At 29.5% G+C, this 21,535-nt stretch overlaps 7 protein-coding genes across 7 annotated transcripts; 3 read left to right on the top strand and 4 right to left on the bottom strand.

Moving 5' to 3' along the window:
* Positions 1-597: 597 nt before the first annotated feature.
* PGO_134010 (hypothetical protein, conserved) lies at positions 598-1,688 on the top strand (the record flags this gene model as incomplete). Its single annotated transcript, XM_028689917.1, has 2 exons — positions 598-1,464; positions 1,629-1,688. The coding sequence occupies 2 exons, from the start codon at positions 598-600 to the stop codon at positions 1,686-1,688; spliced, it is 927 nt and encodes a 308-aa protein (XP_028545718.1).
* Positions 1,689-2,370: 682 nt separating this feature from the next.
* PGO_134000 (tRNA-dihydrouridine synthase) lies at positions 2,371-3,393 on the bottom strand (the record flags this gene model as incomplete). Its single annotated transcript, XM_028689916.1, has 1 exon — positions 2,371-3,393. One exon carries the CDS (start codon positions 3,391-3,393, stop codon positions 2,371-2,373), a length of 1,023 nt encoding a protein of 340 aa, XP_028545717.1.
* A 1,657-nt stretch (positions 3,394-5,050) lies between these two features.
* Positions 5,051-6,854, bottom strand: PGO_133990 (hypothetical protein, conserved; the record flags this gene model as incomplete). The annotated part of the gene is made up of 2 exons (XM_028689915.1): positions 5,051-5,106; positions 5,342-6,854. The coding sequence occupies 2 exons, from the start codon at positions 6,852-6,854 to the stop codon at positions 5,051-5,053; spliced, it is 1,569 nt and encodes a 522-aa protein (XP_028545716.1).
* Positions 6,855-8,248: 1,394 nt separating this feature from the next.
* PGO_133980 (oxidoreductase, aldo/keto reductase domain containing protein) lies at positions 8,249-11,575 on the top strand (the record flags this gene model as incomplete). Its single annotated transcript, XM_028689914.1, has 1 exon — positions 8,249-11,575. One exon carries the CDS (start codon positions 8,249-8,251, stop codon positions 11,573-11,575), a length of 3,327 nt encoding a protein of 1,108 aa, XP_028545715.1.
* Positions 11,576-12,232: 657 nt separating this feature from the next.
* Positions 12,233-13,283, bottom strand: PGO_133970 (hypothetical protein, conserved; the record flags this gene model as incomplete). Its single annotated transcript, XM_028689913.1, has 3 exons — positions 12,233-12,380; positions 12,561-13,017; positions 13,229-13,283. The coding sequence occupies 3 exons, from the start codon at positions 13,281-13,283 to the stop codon at positions 12,233-12,235; spliced, it is 660 nt and encodes a 219-aa protein (XP_028545714.1).
* A 2,389-nt stretch (positions 13,284-15,672) lies between these two features.
* PGO_133960 (DNA damage-inducible protein 1) lies at positions 15,673-16,866 on the top strand (the record flags this gene model as incomplete). Its single annotated transcript, XM_028689912.1, has 1 exon — positions 15,673-16,866. The coding sequence occupies one exon, from the start codon at positions 15,673-15,675 to the stop codon at positions 16,864-16,866; it is 1,194 nt and encodes a 397-aa protein (XP_028545713.1).
* Positions 16,867-17,854: 988 nt separating this feature from the next.
* On the bottom strand, positions 17,855-19,449 carry PGO_133950 (hypothetical protein, conserved; the record flags this gene model as incomplete). The annotated part of the gene is made up of 4 exons (XM_028689911.1): positions 17,855-18,258; positions 18,422-18,558; positions 18,882-19,119; positions 19,440-19,449. 4 exons carry the CDS (start codon positions 19,447-19,449, stop codon positions 17,855-17,857), a joined length of 789 nt encoding a protein of 262 aa, XP_028545712.1.
* Between the last annotated feature and the right edge of the window lie 2,086 nt (positions 19,450-21,535).

Here is a 21,535-nt window from a genome sequence, read left to right as displayed (position 1 = left end):
TTATCTAAAGTATTCCCCTTTATCTTTGTACTTTCTTAAAACTTTTACTTTGCTTTTTTGCAATAAAATCTCCTAATTTTGAAAATTCATATAATGCAACGATTGACAATAGATAGGTGTTCACTTGAATAAGCGCAAAATTATCCCCATGTACGTGTTAACTTTTGAAGAACACATAATTTTGAAAGACGTCATTCTTTTTCCTTTTCATGCTTCTTTTGTATAAACACATATATGATAATATTTCCTAATCTCTTGTTATATTAAGTTATAAAATAAGAATAAAATTTCACCCACTTTTTGTGAAATACCGAAAAATATAAAAGTTCAAAATTTCAATTCCAATTTGCAATATTTATATAAATTAATGAAAGTGGAGGTTCGACAATCACACTCATTTTTACTTCATTAAGAATTTGTGCATTGTCATGATTAGGACGTATTAGTACCTGTTCAAATGCATCACGTTTTGCGTCTCATACTTCCTCTACATCTTCCATCACTTTTGATTCTCCATTTATTGTGCACACCCCACTGCGGTTTTCCATATATTTCATTTAAACTAAATCATTTGTGATTTCCAAAAATAGACGCAAGATGAACAAGTATATGAGTTCAAGTAGCTCCATTTTGAATAATAGAAAAAATGTAGAGAATGCCATAAAAACTAATATAATGGCTGAAAAAGGCATGGAGGGGAATAAGAATAAAACCAATGAAGAAATTTATTTCGAAATAAAAAAGAATTTATTAAAATTAGAAAAAGTATTTTTAGAGAATGTGCTTTTACAAGTTAAAAAAAAAAACACTGCTGGGAATAAAAATTCTGTTGAAAAATTAGCCATAAACGAATTAAATAAATACAAGAAAAATATTGAATTGTTAAAGAGCAAAGTAAGCATAGAAGACAATACTGACAAAATAGTTAAACTCGAAAACAAATTAAAAGAAAATGAAGAAATATTACAAAAATTAAATAATGACAAGGAGGGCCTAGAAAACATTTCAAAGCAACAATTAAAAGCGATAGATGAAATTTGTCTAAATGAAACACAATTATCAATACAAACAAAATATGAAGAAATCAGACAGTTAAAGGAAGAATTGATGAAATTAAAAAATACATATATGGAAAATGAAAATATATTAAAAAAAAAGCAAGAACAGCTAGTTAATATAGATAGTCAGCTAAAGAAAAAAATTTTTGCCATTAAGAATGCGAAAAATAGTAGTAACAATAATAGCGGAAATGCTAGTAGTAACAATACCTTAATGGGGAATAATAGTAAAAATCTTTCGAATTACCAAATACAAACATTGAAGGCCCAAATAGATATGATAAATGAGAATATAAATGCCGATACACAATTTTATGAGGAAAAAATATCCGAACTAGAGAACAATATCACGTCATCTCAGAATGACATTGAGTTTTTAAATTCACAAATTGAAGAAATAAGGAAGGTAAAAAAAAAAAAAAAAAAAAAAAAAAAAGAGAACTCGTTTATATTTCCTACGAAATCGAGAGAACAAGATCACGTGTCCCATTGCAAACTTCCGATGCATCTAGAGCATTGCACAGGTATATTTTCACATACTCTACCATTTTCCCCTAACGTTTTTTTCAGAACATTGAAAATGTCACCTTAGATATAAAAAAAATGAGAAAACAAAAAAGCGAAAAGTAGCTCTAGCTGAAAAAAAAAAATTCGTCCTGTATTTCCAGTGAAAAATAAAACAAAAGGGCGCCATCATGCATGCCTTTAAATTTCATTATAAATGGAAAAGCATAAAAAAAATATAAAAGGAGGACATTAAACGAAATCCAAAATTAGAAAGAATGTAAATTGTAACAAATGTTTCACGCATCTCTTCCTCTACTGTTCGAAAATTTTTATTTTATTTTTTTTAACCAACTATCCAAAAAAGCAACGTTTTAATTTTTTTAAATACATGAAAAAAAAAAAAAAAAAAAAAAAAAGACAGGCAGGCAGGCAGACAGAAAGTTATTGGTAAGAAACTTTATCATTTTCGAAAACTAAAAAAAAAAAAAAAAATCTATATAAAAATGTCAAAATTGTAAAAGCGTTAAATCATAAATAATAAGATGTAGAACGAATTTACTAAAAAAACAAAAATATTAAGCAAAAATAAGTAGTTTAAACTAATAATACGGCTAAGACAAACATACGTTAAATTTTGGGTGGGACCTTTTGAATATTTCCATCATAATATGAACTTATAAATAAGCATTGGTATAAGCAAGTTCACAATAGGAATATCACAATAGAACTAATACTCCTGCATGTGTATGCATTTGCTTATATGTACATCTATACATGAAGAACCTCCCACATGGAAATAATTCCCTCACGCAATTTTCCTGTACCTCCTGTACCAACTATGCGTCGATTCTGTAAGGACACCTAAGTTCTTTTTCTCATTCAAAATTGCCTGAAAATTTAAGTAATCATTTAATGAGTGACAATTATTTAGCAAGTCACGCAATTCGGTGTGCACTTGAAAGTATTTATACAACATTTTAAACAAATGTCCTTTTAAATATTTAGTGTTGGACTCATATTTTAAAAACAAATCATAATACTCGTTAACTACATCAACTGTGTTTACATTTTGATTTGAAAAAAAATATGGCTTTTCAAGTAAAATTTCAGCACACATAACTGCATCAGCTTTGGTATAATTTAAGCAATTTTGTATATCTTCAAAATATTCGATGGATCCATTAGCTACTATTGGAATGTCTAATCTTTCTTTAATTATTTTAATAATTTCATAATCGCACTGTTTTATATTTATACCCTTCTCTTCTTTTGTTCTTCCATGAACAGTAATCATTTTCACATTACGACTTTGCAAATCATAACAGAGATTCAAAGTTTTCTGATAATCTTGGTCAATTTTTCGAATTTTACAAGTAATAGGAATATTGCAATTATTGGTTATATCTGACACTAAGTTAACCACTTCATCATGTTTTTGTAATAAGAAAGCTCCATAATTTCCTTTTTTAGCAATTTGCTGTGGACACCCTAAATTCAAATCAACAGCATTTACATCATTTTTAATAAACTCAATTGCATTTAAAATAGTTTTAGAATTATTCCCACAAAACTGAGCAATCAACGGTTCATCTTTATCACAACATTGAAAATAACCTTTTCTGTATTTTTCATGTTCAACAAAATTTTTTGCATGTAACATAGGGGTAAATGTTAAATGACAATTATATTTTCTACATAGTAATCGAAATGCCAATTCACTTAAATCTACCATAGGGGCTAAAATGTGTTTAGGTTTTCCAATTTGTTCCCAAAACGTTTTTTCATATGTTTTTTTCTGTATAAGTTCATATGATTCGTCATTATTCATTTTCCTCTTTTTCGGCTAATCTAAATTATACTTGATCTTGGGAATAATATTTACCTATACAATTTTGATTACCTGATGTTGTACATGTGCCTCTATGTCAAAAATAACTATTAGCTTTTCAATATAGTTTAGATTGTTATGGGAAAAACTTCGTCCCCTTTTTTAATGATAATTAGGGTTTCTTCCTTCTCTTCATATGGTCAATTTTATTACTAATCGTCTCTCTCTCTCGTTTCTCTAAATTTCTCACACTTCTTACAGAACACATTAATGCTCATATTAGTGTTTTTTTTTTTTTTTTTTTTTTTTTTTTTTTTTTTTTACATACATTTTTTGTTTTCTTTTTTAACCATTTTAAATTTAAAATCACAATTTTTTTTGGGTTTTTTTTTTTTTTTTTTTTTTATTTTTTTTTTTTTTTTTTTTTTTTTTTTTTTTTTTTTTTTTTTTTTTTTTTAAAATAATTTTTTTTTTTTTTTTTTTTTTTTTTTTTTTTTTTTTTTTTTTTTTTTTTTTTTTTCACATACATGTGTAGGTTACGCTTTTAACCATGTCAAATATGAACTCACAATTTGTTATGGGTTCGTTTCCTATACTTTTGGTTAAATTTCTTTTTTTTCAACGCAAGTTAACAAAAGTTTATAAGCTGTGTAAAGGTGTAGTTACTTGATTAGATTAATTCACCATTATAATTCCTTCCAATTATCACTACTGACATTACTCACTTATTAATGCTTACATTCGTAAAAAAAAAAAAAAAAAAAATGTATGCGCTTTATAGGGGGGTATCGATGTATTGCTAAGTCAAATGGAGGTTAATGTCATTATGATGTTCTTAAAAATGATATTTTAAATTTTTTTTAAAAATATTAAAAACAAAATAAAATAAACGTTTTCAAAAAATGAACAAACGGATCAATGAAATATGGATAAATTATTTTAAAATGTTGCTAAACTAATATTCGTAATATATTTTAAAATAGTGAGGAGAAGGGAAAAAAAAAAAAATGCATAAACGACTTCATTTGTTGTGTCGAAAAATTTTTTGTTTTTATTTTTTCTCCGAAATTTTTTATGAAAACTTCTACATCTTGCAACTTCTCGATAAGGGAAAAGAAAGTTAATTCGACAATAAACGAACATAGATTGATATGAAAATACAAGTTTGTGAATATTTAAAAAAAAAAAAAAAGAAAGAAATTAAATGATATAATGCTTAAAAAATGGGAAGTACTAATATTAAATACTTAACGCTCACAATGTTATCTGCAAATTGAGACAGTAGAGCGGGGGTAGTATATATGTTATGTTAATTTTATTAATATACACGCTTGGTTTTACTGAGGTCTACTAGAACTCGTGATCTTTTTCCATTCAGCGAATTGGTATAAAATTGTTCCTTACCATTAGACTTAAAGTGAACTTGAGAAAGAAGCAAAGGCTTTAGGTAGTGAAAAAAAAAAAAATAAAAAAATAAGATAAAGACACAAAAGCGAGAAAATTGGGCCACATAAACGACAAAATGTGGACAGAATTATGACAAACCAGATGAAAAACATGCCTAAAATGGAAAAAGGTGTGATTCTGCAAAGGTGAATAAAGTCTTGTCACAAGTGGAGTGTATCTATCACTACACACAAGTTTTATGTGCTCTTCTCTAATAAGCATCATCTTCAATTGTTGTATGTTTCCAATAATTTATTAATCCGATATCTAAAAATGCGGAAAACAATAAAATGTTAGTGTGCGAATGTTAGGGGTAAAAAATAGGAGGCGTGATAACAAGGAGCTTAGCACGATTTAGGAATACAGAAATAGAGAAGCTCAGAAATGGAGAAATGAACAAATAATAATCAAATGCAAATATGCTTGAGGGGGAAAGGTGCATGTAACCAGATATACACACATTTTTTTCGTTTTGTTTTCCGACGTGAACATTTTTTCCTACCTCTCTGTCCCCTGCCTTCAAAGAAGGTATGTTGATCAAGGGTGGTGACCTCATCATGGAACTTTCCATGAGATGTTAATTTTATTTGATGTAAATGTCCCTTACTTCTATCAACGAAAATTACAGAGTCCACATTATTATATGATAGTACTATGAATGATAAAACATCGTAATGAAGGGGAAAAAATGAAACTTCTTCCTTATTAAACTTCACCAACTGTTTTGTAATATTATTTATTGTTAGGGGAATGATTAAAATTCCTTTTAAATTTTCAGCAGTTGCATATATAGTTGAATTGTTTTCATTAAAATTTAATGTATTGATAATAAATTTATACTTGTTCAAGTGACATGAACTCTTAAATGAAACGTTCCCTTTTGCTAACTTTGATAAAAAAGAGAAATCTAAATACAAGGAATCAATAACTTCTTTAGTCTTAATATCCCACATATAGAGATAACAATCCGCGGAAGCAGAACAAAATATTGTGGGGTTGATTAAAACAAGAGATGTAATAAATAGTTTATGTTTTAAATAAAAGTTATATATTTGGTTCATTTTTTTATTTTTTATTATTCTGATTTTTTCATCTCTATCACCTATTATTAAAAATTTATTGTCGTAATATAATGATATTACGGCAGAATTGCACGTAAGGATCGGGTGCATCAATTTTTCATTTTGAAAGTTTTCAAAGTAGTGCCTTTCTAGCTTCTTCTTCATTAGTTCCAGTTTACTCTGTTTCTGCATTAGTGACTCTTGAAGAATAGGTTCTTCTCTAAGCCCTTCCTCATTTTCTACACTTTTCACTTGGCAGATTTCAGCATTAGTGCTATCTAAGTTTTCCACAGTGTCACCTTCAATTTCAGTTCCTGCCTGTCCATCGTGCAACATTTTCTCAAAATTATTCATGAAAAACAAATCTTCGTCCTTTTCCTGAATTTCATTCAGAGAATCGATTAGGTATTTTAATTTTATAGTGTGAATTGTATCCGCGGTTGTAGAATTATTCTCTCGTTTTACAGGATCCCCATGTTCTTTATTCAAACATGCCCCTCCACTTCTTACCATATTGAGATCAAACAAATATACATCACCATATTTATCAATGAATAATATTTCAAACGTGTTGTCTTCTTCCTTTAAACATTTTAGAAAATAAGCTTTTACAATTTTTTTTTTATGTATAATTTTGTAACATACTGACCAATGTTCATCATAAATTACTATTATTTTATCGTCGCCACTTGTTAAGAAATATTTTTTATTTATATTTACATCTAATGATCTTAATGCATTTTCATGTTCATCGATTTTTTTTACACACTTCTTTTCCTTCATAGAATAAAGTATCAAGCTGCTGCCATATCCATAAATTATATATTCATTGTGATGTATTATTGGAGACTTAGCAATACTGGGATAAATATACTTTTTTTCATCTTCGTCTACATTATCATTTATTTCGTTTATGATGGGGATAGGACCCTTTCCAAATTTCCGTTTTCTCATTTAAAGAGCGAGTAAAAAAAAAAAAAAAAGTGTGACAGATGAACTGTAGACAAAAAAAGGGGGTCGCGAGATAGATGTTGTATTATTACTACATCTGCGTGAAGATTTGAATATATAATTTTATTATTTTGGATCATAGGTGAAATTGTCTACTGATTGGAGGTGATATCTACACATGTTTTTCTCCTACAATTTCTACTGATATGGTGATGTGGTGTGGTGTTATGGGCACACAATTAATTCTCTCACCATGTCACGGTGCTAAGGGAACAACTTAATTTTGTTTCGCTTCTTATATACATGAAGCACATAAAAGGAGAAAGTAGAAGGTAGAATATTATTTTAATCTTATCTCTACTCTTCTCTTCTTATGTTCGACACTATATATTAAAACTAGTTTTATTATTAAATTTGCAAAAAATGCGGGAAACAATTACAAACTTTTTCTAAAAAATAAAATGAGAAAAAAAAAAAAAAAAAAAAAAAAAAACATGGGTAATTGTTAACTGAAAAAAGTTCATTAGAAATTGCATTTTTTGCAATACATTTTTGCTATAAAATTGTGGCATAATATCTCCAAATATTTGCATCTATTCCTACAGCACAAATAGATCTAAAGCGTGTTTTTTTTTTTTTTTTTTTTTTTTTTTTTTGCCCTTGCACTCGTTGGCAAAAAAAAAAAAGTCATGTCAAAGGTGCAAACTTGTAGTATTCTCAACTTTCTTTTCCTCTTCTACCTTTTTGGTTGCTATCACCCTATCCTCTAATTTAATAAGCGAACTGAGTTATTTATATTTATGACAAAATTTATTCTTATTGTTTGATACTTTGGCAAATTTTTTCCCAATTTTGCACTTGTCAAAAAAGTGCTACGGCAAGCATAACCAGCTTGTTAAATTGTGTCAAATTATCATGGGGGGAGAGGTGTAGGAAAAAAAAAAAAAAAAAAAAAAAAATTTAGTACATTCTAATTATACATATTAAGAGGAATGGAAGAAGAAAAAAAAAAAGAATAATACATGAAGCATTTTTCTCAAGATAGCCACGTGAACACACTCAAATTTTCAAAATGAAATTAGAGGAAAAGGCCGAAAGGGAATGTACATCTATCGATACATGTTACCTAAGGGTATTCCCAAAACAAGGGGACCAAACTACACATATACAATTGTTCCAGCACGCCAAGGAGTACCAATGTAGGCAATGCGTAAATATACACATTGATGTATAATATATGTATATGTATGAATGTGCAGGCGTGTAGTGTCCCTATCCCCATTATATACACCCTTTTCTCTTTTTCTTTTTTTCTTTTTATCGAAACCCCATTACACACACAGATACGGGAGTCATGAAGCAGTTCTGAAAATGTCACACTGAACCATCTAACAGTTATGAAAACGAAAAAAACTTCGTTCATAGTTATTTGTACACTATTCCTTATCGAGGAATTTTGTTGTGTGCAAAAGAAAAGAATTCCCAACATTCTATTTTACCAAACGAAAAAATGCATACGAAATTGTAACATCCTTAAAAGGAGGAACAACATTGAGAACGTAAATTTTCTGAACAAAGTTTCGTCGTCTCAGCTTAAAAAATTTTACTATCTTTACCTTCACGGAAATGTCATTACTTATTTTCAACCAAGGGTATTACATAGTCGATGTCAATCCTATGGATCAGCATCGTTAAGACATAGTCGCGAGATATGGGCCCCTCATGTGATAAAATTGTACGCAACAAGGGGCAGAAGCGTAGGAAACACTGAAAAAAACATGAAATGCAAAGAAAATGAAAAAGAGATAAAAAGTAAAGTAAAAAGAGAACGGAAACTTAGAAAAGGGAAGAAAACATCCCCCACTGAAATTAAAGGTGGGAATGATGGGGAAGATAGGAAAGAGGTTGAAGCGCTCGAGGACATATCCAATTGTGAAATTTTAGAAGATGAGGACAAAAAATTGAATAATAAGAAGAAGAGGGGTAAAGCGGCCAAAAGGGAAACAATGGGAGAAGTATTAGGGGAAGCCGAAAAGAAAACAAAAGATAAATCCAAAGGGAGTACCAAAAAGAGCACCAAAAGGAGTGCCAAAAAGAGCACCAAAAGGAGTGCCAAAGAGGGAGAAGGCACGGAGGGGGGAACCCCGGCTAGCAGAACGGCACCTGTCAATCGAGCCTCAGAACAAATGGAAATTCCATTTGAAGAACCAAGTGAAGACGAAATTTACAAAGAGACTGATGAATATTTCAGGAACGAGTTTATCATAGAGGATACAAAAGATGATGAAGACATAATAGAGGCAAAAAGGGGAAGTCAAAAGGGGATGAAATCCATAGAAACAAAAGAGGATAAGGAAGGAGACAATGAACCTGCTGGCAAGGAAAATCTCAATCCACAGGAAGAGGAAGAAAAAATGGAAAGAAAGCGAAAAATTGAATTCATTAAAAGAGTAGAATTTCTCCTACAGGAAGACGAGAAAAATGAAAAATTATTTGAAGAAAGGGAAGATATTGAAAAATTGCGATTTGGGGAAAAACCTCCACCTGGAAGTGAAGAATTAATGCAAATGATTTTAAAAAATGTTCATGATGAAAATTTTCGAAAACAGAATGATACATGGGATTTAAAGAAAAAACATCTTTTTTATGAACTGTTCAGAATTAGCAATTCGAATAGTTTCAAGACACATAAAATATACACACATGATGACTTAATACATGGAATGAAGTACAGAAAATTGGGAGAAAGTAATTTATGTGTAAGTGAAATTTGCATAGGGACGAATATGTACGAAAATGAGAATTTTATAAGCGCAGATGATGTTAATGTTTTGTTAAATATGGCTTTTTATGAATATGGAATAAATTTTTTTGATATTTGTGAATATGATCCATTTCCACATGACCCAATTAGCTACAAAAAAGGAAAAAATAAAAATATGAATTTATTTCTCAAAAATAAGAAAAGAGAAAATATCGTCATAAATTTACGAATGTGTTCATCAAGAAATGTGGATAAAATTACCAATGGAGAATATTATTTAAGCTGGATCATGGAAGATCTAAAGGATGATGTACCAAATTTTTACAACATAGAGGAAAGATTAGATAAAATTCTGAAAAATTTAAATACAAATTATGTGGATATTTTAACCATCGATTTACCTGAACGGTATATACCCAATGGTGGAAAAGGGGAAGACACATACATATGGGGTTTTGAAAATTTGAATTCTCAACAAAATGAAGAAAAGAAAGAAAACATATTATCTATAGAAGAACAGTTTGATATATTAGAGAAATTAATTCTTAAAGGAAAAGTTCGACATATTGCTGTTTCGAATGAATCTGTTTGGGGAGTATACCAATGGTGTAATTTGGCAAAAAAAAAAAAAAAAAAATATATGAAAATTGTGTGTACACAAAACTTGTACAATTTATTACATCGAAATGAAGTAGAATCATCAGGACTTGTAGAAATGATATTGAAAGAAAATTATAATGTACCGTTAGTACCTTATGGACTATTAGCTGGAGGAATATTAACAGGGAAATATTTAGATCCAGAGAGATATCACACTATGGGTCCAGATACCGTACTAGGTGATGATCAACTTGATCATGATTTGGATGATTCTAGAGGAAATTTAGCTGAAGATTATGGTTATTTATCATATGGTCCAAGAAATGGTAGATGTAACAAGTATCCCCATTTGTACAAATCACATAGATGTGTATGGGCTCAAGATGCCACTGCAGAATATATGAAATTAGCTAGATCTCACGGCATGTCCCTAGCTCAATTAAGCTTAAGTTTTGTTTATAGTAGACCATTTGTAGCCTCCTCCATTATAGGTCCTAGAACGATAGGACAGTTAAAAGATTCTGTCCTCTGTCTCAACTATCCAATGTATCAACATACAGAATGTGACATACATGAAATATTTTTGCGATATAGAGGGTGCACTATGGATGGTAATACAATTCTTAATAGTCTAGAGGATCCAAACAAAACTAGCCAAACTGCATTTTACAAAAGTGCAAATATACCCATATTAAGTGGAGGAACCCACTGGAATAATTATCCTTTACCCTTCTTAATGAAGAAATATGAGTACACAGATCTGAAAGAAGAACATGATAGAATGAAATCAACTTTTGGATTAAATGACGAACCGAATGATTCAAATTTTATCAGTTCACGTATATGGGTTGAACGAGAAAAAAAAAAGGGAGAATATTTTGCACTCAAAGAGAGTGTATTATTTGAATGGGACAAATATAAGATATACAAGGGAGTAATGACCAAATTAAGTGATAAAGAAAAATATATATACGATACATCTGATTTTCATTTTTATTTCAAAAATAACACCATATCAGTGGTTCCAACTGATGAAGAAATATCGAATTTTTATCAAAACAAAGAAAAAATTAAAAAAATTATTAATCAAACTATAAATGATTGTCAAGAGTTATATCAATATCAAGAACAGTTAGGTCAAGATATGCCAGACATTTTCAACAATCTGAATATTGATTTAATTTATAAGCAGCTTTTAAACAGACACAATATAAATCCCCTTGATAAAAACGAGCTAAATTCCATATATCAATACATCAAGTTAACTCCTTCAGAGATAAAAACTGAGGATTTCTGGTACATCTATAACTATAATCCGTTAGACACATCATTTGCTGTTCGCACGGGTACCGAGCCGTGATAATGCTAGCAGTTCCTTCAGTATCGAACAAAGCATATCCCGATGATACAAAAGATACCACTCCTAATTATGTAAACATACACACCTTAGTCAAAAAAGGAAGATTTCTTATAAGGTTCTAACCTGTAGAGCAGTTTTGATATTAGCATTTTCATCATCATCATCATTACCATCATGGGGAAGAGAAGGTGACCCTTTTTCTTTTCTTTTTCATACGTCCATTTTTAGTAGCAAATTTTGTGCAATTTTTATTTTTTTTTTTTTTTCATGTATCTCTTTATCCGTTAACACATGTATTCTGGTTGTATATTTCTTTTTCGTTTTATTGTTTCATTTTACTGTTTCGTTTTACTATTTCATATTCCTCTTTCATTTTAATATAACGTCTTATTATTTCATCATCACCTTATTATTATTTTTTTGTTCTATTCTATTTCGCTTGTGCTATTCAGTACGAGTATATTGTTGTGATCAAGGGAATTCCAGAGGGATTTTCATGAACAACTTTTCTCAAACTGTGATTTCCGTGATGGGTAAATCTCAATTTACGCTATAACCAAATGATACGTTTCAAAGTTCTATTTCATTAAATTATGTTCGCATTAAAATGCACAAAAAATGATGCATCTTGAAATTGAGAAGTCTTTTTCCACTATCCTATTTGTTCACTCTCTTACTGTAAACAATGGTAGTGGCATATTCACCTAGAGATAAATCATATCCACCCAAATTGATTTGTTCTATTTCCTCTTCGCTTATGTGGCAAGTGCATAGGTCTGATGGTAAATCAATTATGTTATCATATCTGTGTGAAAGGGAAAAAAAAAAAAAAAAAAAAAAAAAAATTCTATGTATACAGGCATATTCGTTTACAGGTTATTATACATTCATAAAAATGTGTTTGTAACCATATGCTCAAACAAAATTGTAGATGCTTCTTCTTTTTCTACATATCCTAGCTTGTCTTTTATATATCTTTACTTACATTACTATGTTATCGGAATAATATTTGTTTTTTTTCCTTAAATGTGTGTTGGAAATATTCGATCCTTTACTACAGCTTTGTGAATGGATCTTCAATTTATTAACTAAATTGGTGTCGTAAATGTTTTCACCATTTTTGCATTCATCCATTTTACTTTTATCGATTAAGCAATTGTTAGTGCTGGTCTTCACTTCTGATATCTCCATTTCATCAGATTCATCATCATCATTATCATTTAAAACTAACATGTCATTGTCTCCATCACTTTGACAACCATTCTCATCGTTTTCTTCCTCTTTTAAGCTTACATAAGTGGAAAAGGTATTCTGTTGTGTGATAAAATTGTTCATATAAGTCTTCATTATCCATTGTTTGTTTACAGGCCTGATCCCCCTTAGGTGCAGAATAAGAGAACAAAATCCCTTTTGCTTAAGAATCTTTGAATTTTCCGCATTGTCTATACGTTAATAAAATGGACATGGATAAGATAAAGATGAAGAAGAAAAGGGGTGTCATGAAATGATTTGTAAAAAGTTGATGGGGAATACATGATATCATAAAGTTGAAAAAGCAAAAGAGAAAAAAAAATACGAAACTGTCACATGCAAAATGTGGATAAGTCGTGATATTCATTTTTCTTTTTTTTCTTTTTTTTTTTTAAGTATAACATGATTTTAGAAAATGTTTCCAAGAAAAGCCCCCCTTTCTATATAGAAATCTCATCTGGGAAGTGTGGTTGAAAAGGTGGGGATTAAAAAGGATTCACATGTGCAGGTACATATGCAAATATATATATATATATTTGTATGCTAGGGGTGATTCGAATGATGCCTCTCTTTTTAAACCTTTATGTCGTGCAAAATGTTCGCTATTTTTATTCTGCTATCTATGGATTTCCCAAATTCTGCTAAATCGGACTTTTTCGAAAAATATTACCAACAAATTTGAAAAAAATGAACAAGCCATAAATATATATATATATATATATATATATATATATATATTTATTTATTTATTTTTTTTTTTTTTTTAAACATATTTTGCCATAACAAAAGGTTTATAAAATACATAGGTATTTTTATTATCCCCTGATTTCCCCCTAATATATGCATTTTTTACCGCATTAGTTCGTCCATGCATATATGCACTTTTGCATTCATACAATTGTGAAGCATAATTATGTAGTGACGTAATTTCCCGCTGTTCATAATATGATCCTTCTTTTTTTTTTTTTTTTATTTATTTCGCTTCTTACAAAGGCTGCATGAGTGTTACAAAAAATATCTTCAGTTGAGGGGGAACATTTTTCATTTTAGTACTTTTTTGTCTATATATTATTAATGTGTTGGAATACATGATAATGAAATGAACTACATGATGTCATTTTTTTATTTTGAAAAAAAGATAACACGTGTTGAAATTAGAAATGGTTGTATGCACATTTCAAATAATCATGTATACATACATGTATATATATTTTTCTCACAATATTTCTCCCAATTTTTTTTTTTTTTTTGTTTTTATCAACACTGGGAGACATGACTTCCCTTTCAAGGGGTCAATTTATATACAAAGGGAAAAATGACTAATTCGTTCTACAGTTGTTTACGTATGCACACAAAGAAGGGAAAGATCAACAGGCAATGGAAAATTTGTCATACAAAAAAAAAAAAAAAAAAAAAAAAAAAAAAAAAAAAAAAAAAAAATAAAAAAAAAAAAAAAAAAAAAAAAAATTTTTAAAAAAAAAAAAAAAAAAAAAAAAAAAAAAAAAAAAAAAAAAAACCAAATTTGCTGATGCTACATACCATGAACACTTGCGTTAAAAACATTTTTATAAATACACTGTGGAAAAAATGTCATGTCATTGGAAAGATAAAGTTAATAAATGGAACATACAATAATCGACAAGGTGTTGTTCCTTAATATCACATGCTAATGCCAAAATTTTGTGTGCATAGAGAAAAACACACAAATTTTGCGAAGGTAAATACATTGCACATAGCAGCACATTAGAACATGAAGACGTTCCACCCTGGATCGACATGCGCAACATCTCTACTTTTAATGAATAGTCGTAAAAACTTGTGGTTTATAATAAAATCTTAAACATTATGGACGTGGGCAAATAAAATTCACTGAGGAGGAACTTTTGCATCTGCACTTGCCCCTCAAAAATTTAAACCGAAATATTTGTTTTTGCACTTGTGATTACACTTTTGGGTCTTCTTTTAAAATATTAGAGAACTCTTCACACATGTCAAGGTCGCAATGTTTGGGTGAAAAAAGAAAGGGGGGGAAAAAAAAAAAAAAAAAAAAAGAGAGTTCACAAAGCAAAATTGGGCAATGTTTATCCATGCTTCGTTGGTTTTTATTTTTTATGTCGCCTTATATTATATGTATATATATATGTATTTTTTTTTACTTTTTTTTTTTTTCATCACCATCTCCATTTTTTTGTTATCACTTTTTGTGTTTTTGTTTATGTAATTACTACCGCTATTGCTATTACTATTGCTACTGTTTTTGTTTTTTGGTTTGCCCCCTCCCATTTCCCTCCCCCTTGTTTTTCTGCGTTTTACATCGTTCATACTTTCCGCTCGACTACTCCCCTCACCTCGATACGTGTGTGCTGCCATCAAACGTTTTCCTTCAGAAGCAAAAAAATTATTTATATTTGCACATGTGAAAAGCACCGAAATACATACTTATAAAAGTTACATTTCCCCCCCTTTTAATTCGTCCATTGCTTACTCTGTCCCCTTTTCCTCTTTTCCTATTCTATTTAATTTTATTAAAACTTACGTCATATTTGTACTTTGTATTTTATATGTCATACTTGTGCAACCAACCCTTCAGATAGCCCAGAATTCAGTTCTAGGGAGGTGACTGAAGCATATATTTTTTTTTTTTTTTTTTTTTTTTTTCCGTTTTCTAAGCACAGATCCAGGTGTTTGATTTGCCTCTTCTCAAGAAGCATCACGATGAATACTCTATAACGTGCACTTTCAACGACACTGCTACAATAGCTTTACAATATCGCTACAATATCGCAACCATATCGCTACAATACCGCTACAATACTGCTACAATACCGCTACAATAGAAGGACAAAATGGTTTTCATCACTATATCCGACGATAGCAAAATCATAACCAGCCTTGATGTGCATGAAGACACGGAAATTTTCACAATAATGAACATCATTGAAAATGACTTCAGCTTAAATATGAACGAAAACGAACTGATACATAACGGGAACCCAGTAAACAAATTTGACACGATAAAGAAGCTGAATATAAATGAAGGAGACCTACTGTTCGTTAGAAAGAAGTTGAATCTTGATCTGATGAACGAAGAATTTAGAAATGCGCAGATGGGATCGACATCAGGAATAGACTCTTCTAGAGGAATAGAAAACACATCAAATAATGGTACGATTTCAACAAGTGGTGGTAACAATGCAAACAGTTTTAACAACTTAGGAAACACAGGAAGAATGAACGATGCTGCACTTAATACTCTAATGGAACATATTCGAACCTTTCAAGAAAATGAGTACATAAAAAAAGAAACTGAAATTTTAATGAATCTAAAAAATGATAGATCTAGAATGGGAGTATTACAATTACAAGACAAGAAACTGTATGACGCTATAAATAGTCAAAATGTAGAAGAAGTTAAAAAAATAGTTAAAGAAAAATTAGAAATTGATAAAAAAGAAAAAGAGAGAGAGCAAAAGATGTATGAGAATGCATTAAAGGATCCATTATCAGAAGATGCACAAAAATTTATTTATGAAAATATATATAAAAATCAAATAAACTCTAATTTGGCATTAGCACAAGAACATTTTCCCGAAGCATTTGGTGTTGTTTATATGTTATATATACCGGTAGAAATAAATAAAAACGTTGTTCATGCATTTATAGATTCAGGTGCTCAGACAAGTATTATGTCAAAACAGTGCGCGGAAAAATGTAACATACTCAGGTTAATGGACAAAAGATTTACAGGAATAGCTAAAGGAGTTGGTACTAAATCCATTTTAGGGAAAATTCATATGGTTGATATTAAAATTGGAAACTGTTTTTATGCTGTTTCTTTAACAATTATTGATGAGTATGACATTGATTTTATATTCGGATTGGATTTGTTAAGGAGACACCAGTGCCTTATTGACTTGAAAAAAAATGCTCTCGTTATTGAAAGTAATGAGATCCCATTCTTACCAGAAAAGGACATCATTGCCAATTCGTCTCGAAGTTTCGATTTTGACGCTACCAAAGAATCCGATGGAAATTCCTGATTGTTCTGGATTCCTTATGGGAACTTTGCTCGATGCGGATTAAGAAGTTTGGTGATTCCCCTGTTTCATCCACAATGCTAATTTGTATTTTCTTTCCTTTTTCTTTTCTTTTTCTTTTCTCCCATTTTAGGGACGTCTAATTATCCATTTGCCCTTATTAACCATAACACCCATTTTTTACGGCAACTAGTATATAAAAAAAAAAAATAATAATAAAATGGTAAAAACAATTAAAATAAAATAAAGTAAAATAAAATAAAAATTTCTGGACAAGATACATTTACAACCAAAAGGTTTGTACATTTTACTTTTAGAAAAACATGGAGTGGCTTTTAAATTGGGAAAATATATAAATATTCGAATAAATGTATTTAAGACCATAACTTTAACCCATCATACGAATTCATACCATACATTGGACATCCCAATACTTTCATTTTCGTTACGACATCGCTATGTGCTAAATCCCCCCCCCCAAAAAAAAAATCAATCATGCTTGCTATATATACAGCATGGAAAAAAGTAAAAAGGTAAAGAAGCAAAAAAAAAAAAAAAAAAAAAAAGAGAGTGTATAGCTCGTAAAGTGTAGATCCGCATGGAAATTGTTTAATTAAGAGTTTGAAAAGAAAAACACATAACTTTTGACAACTTTTCTTTTTTGTTTTTATGTTAAGGTGTTAATAAAAATAAGATGAAAAAAAAAAAAAAAAAAAAAAAAAAAATTGAAATTTATAAAAAATTATTTCATAATTATAAACAAAAACTTAACAGCATACAAAAAAATATTTTTATTAATCAGGTATTCTTTCATAAGCATATAGGGGTAAGGGTTCACATGTAATTATAAGTAAGGTATGTGTTTTTTTTTTTTTTTTTTTTTTTGTTGATGTATTTACATGCTTATACATTTGTTAAGATGTAGTTATGAACATATTGTGTGTAGAGAGAGAAACAGACGCAGGTACTAATGCATAGGTTTTATATATCTTTATAAGTACGTTACGGGACCATTTATCCACTCCAAGAATTCTCTTTCGTTTATAGAACACTTCTGATGCTCATCTAAGGCATTAAAAATAATAAATAAATCCAAAAAATCAAAATATATATAACCATTTGTATGGTCCGAACACATCCTATTAAATTCTTCAAACTGCATTCCGTGGTCTGGATCTGCTACACTGTATTTTCTGTAACAATCAATATATGCTCCCTTTGATACCAACTTTATAGTTTTTTTTAATTTTTCCAATCTTAACGATTTTCTTAATGCTATCAAAAATCCAACAACTGCAACTGCCAATATGAAACTACTAAATAGAAGAACCCAGAAAGATCTAAAGAAGGTAACCTTTTTTGAGTGTGGCCACAGATTCAGGCATGACATAGAACCTGTAAAAGGAAAATTTTGCATATAAACAAATGTGTTTCATAAGTATTCCCTTGGGGAAGAAATGTTTACTAATATTAGATTGCCCAAGACTCTTCGTATGGAAAGCATGAACATGTCCTTCAGCATATATACAGAAAGGAACCTCTTAAAATGCATGCATACCTAAAAAGAAAAACCACACAGCTTTTCCAGTCAATCTTGTTAAAAATTTTATGTATTTCCTTATCATAATTCTATGCTTTGCAGCCCATCTTGGGGTTCCTGGAATATCCAAAATCATCATTATTAGACCCATGGTTCTGTAAAAACGGGGAAATATGTAAACGTATGATAATGTGTAAAATATACACGAACAGTTGGATGTAGACACAAAATATAGTCCACAAAAAATGCACATGTGCAAACATAGGAATTCCTTCAATGGTACGTAATTCAAATAGGAGTAATAAAAGTCATTGTTTTCGAACGGGGATACACACATACAGGTGTGTCCTGAACTCGTTCATATAGAAGGAATGATTTATCTGCACCCGAATCCATGCTGAAAAAATTTGCACACACTTAGACATTAAAAATTCTACATACACACACACACACAGTGAATTTTTATGTGTATACTTACATCAAAAATGTGGAAACCACAAAATTGGTAAAGTAAAAATATCTTAGCGATTCCAATAATGATATTATACCACAAAAAACGGTCATTACCCCGGAGGAAAAAAATAACGTTTGATACCTCACGTTTAATTTCATCAATGTATTTTCAATTGTTTCTCCCCCTTTTTCCACCTTCTCGGCGATGTGTGCTCCATTTGTTTCATCTTCTCTTTCTTTACTGTTCAGTAGACCTTGGTATTCTTTGATTAAGAAGAAAAAAAAAATAAAAGAAAAAAAAAAAAAGATGGATGTGGTAAGTTTTTATAAGTCATAATGTGATACGCAAAATTAACAAACAAAACAATAGAGAAAAGATAAACTTCACACACTGTACCGATACAAAATTGTGTGAAGAAAAAAATTTATTCGCAGTTGTGTTTAACATTTCCCCTCATGCTAGAAGCATATACTATATATAGACATTCTCAGTGAGAAAAAAAAAAAATACACATAAATTTATACATCCATACAGGTATAGGCACAAGCTTTTTTTATGAATATAGCATTTATTTCTTCCTACCTGAATCCATTTTATCCACTTACTCTATTATGTATATATATATATATATATATATATATATATATAATATATATGTTTTTATTTCCCTTTTTGGACCCCTAAATTGTGATTTATATATATTTATATATTTTCTTTTTTCCACCTTTATATGTTATATTTAAACGGTGAAAAATAATATGGAATTACAGAATTGGGAAAATATGCTTGTTCCAATTTTCCATAAACACCTTTTAAAAAAATAACAAGGCGAAGAGGCAAAAATACTGGGATAAAAAAAAAAAAAAAAAAGGCAAGCAGTTAGGAAAAAAAAAAAAAAAAAAAAAAAAGGACAAACAGATAGGAAAAAAAAAAAAAAAAAATTAGCGTAAAATTACAAGAAAAATGGAAAATAAAATAAGCATGAAGTGATCTAGCATATATGATGACTACTGTGTGAAATGTGAAAACGGTAAAGTGAATGCTACATATCCCTAAAGGGGGAGGAACTATGAAAACAGAGAATAGTACAAAATAAATATAGTGGAAGCTCAACTTAATCGCAAATAAGTGTAAACAAACGAAGATAAACACGGGTAAATGAAAAGTGAAATCCTGTTATATTACTGCAGTAGGAGTAACAATGTTTACTAAAAACAAAAATTTTATGTTGTGTAAACACACAATCCTTGTTCTTTTTTATTTCGTTTCCTTTTCTTTCCCTTTTTTTTTTATTTTTTTTTTCATTTTTGTTTCGATTTGTTTTCACGTCCTCGATTTAATTTACGAAAAAAAAAAAAAAAAAAAAATACCAAGCTAAAAAAGATAAATATTTTCTTAAAACTTCTGAAGTGCTGAAAAAAAATTGAAAATTTTTGCTTGATCATTCAATGGGTTTTATTTTATTTTACTTTATTATTTTATTTTTATTTTATTTTTTTTTTTTTAATTACCAAACAAAAGACAGTCATTCATTTACAAAAATTACAGTAAAACCGTTCGAAAGAAAGAGGGATAAAATCGCGCAATATTTTGCGGGAAAAAAAAAAAAAAAAATGTATACATTTATACACAAATTTTTTTTCATCATTTATCTATATGTAAATTTTAAAAAAATTCCTCACTTTTCTACCTACTAAGAAAAAGTTCCATTTGTTTGAATACAAAAATCGCTTACAAAATTCCGCACACAGTTATAAAACAAATGAACAAAATGACACACTGAAAAAATGGGTTGTTCACAAACGTTGAACATGTTGTGTACGTATTAATACGTTTCGAACTTAAGTCCAACGTCGTACTATATATATTTATCGCTTTCAAATGTACGCAAATGTGCGGAACGCTAATTTTTAATTTTTCTTTTAAATTAATGCCACGCTAGATGCATACCATAATTCTCTACATTACTCCACGTGCACGTGTATTTGTAAAATCCGTTCCAATTTCTCATTTTACTGTCGATACAGAAAAATGTTTAAAATGGAGAATTTCGGGCTGTCACTTCAATTACACAGAAATGCGTATCAATTCAAATATATATGTACACACTTCGTTCGGAACGACAACTAAGATAGTGCATTAAAAATTTTGCAGCTGCATTTTTGCAAAATCAAGAATTGCACATCATTGATTGTCTAAATAAACAAAAATTCACCTAAACATTTCATGAGAAATAAATTCCTTTCGAAAAAAAAATGTTGTTACAGAAAAGAAAAAATTTAGCACGAATTATCCAACACTGATGTAATATGTTTCACATATTTTCATGTGTAAAATGAATGTATATGAATTAAACCTGATTGCGTGTATTTAAAACTTGAAAAATTGGGGGGAAAAAAAAAAAAAAAAAAGTTAAATTGAAAGAAAAAGTTATAAAAAATTGGAAAAAATTGGAAAATGTAACTATAAATCTTGGGGTAAAAAAAATTTACCAACCAAAAGTACACTTTTGGGATAAGAAGTAACGAATCACTTTTCATTTTTTGCTTCACAACTTTTTAATTTAGTTGTAAAATTGCAAAATTAAGCTTCTACAAATTTGTTCAGCTGAAATTAAACTTGACCAAAAGTACATTTTGGACATATACATGTTCTTTCACCTCTTGTTTATTTTATTT

Source organism: Plasmodium gonderi, assembly GCF_002157705.1.
Source record: "Plasmodium gonderi DNA, contig: Chr13, whole genome shotgun sequence".
In the NCBI taxonomy this organism is placed as follows: Eukaryota; Apicomplexa; class Aconoidasida; order Haemosporida; family Plasmodiidae; genus Plasmodium; species Plasmodium gonderi.
This window is presented reverse-complemented; position numbering and strand designations above follow the sequence as displayed.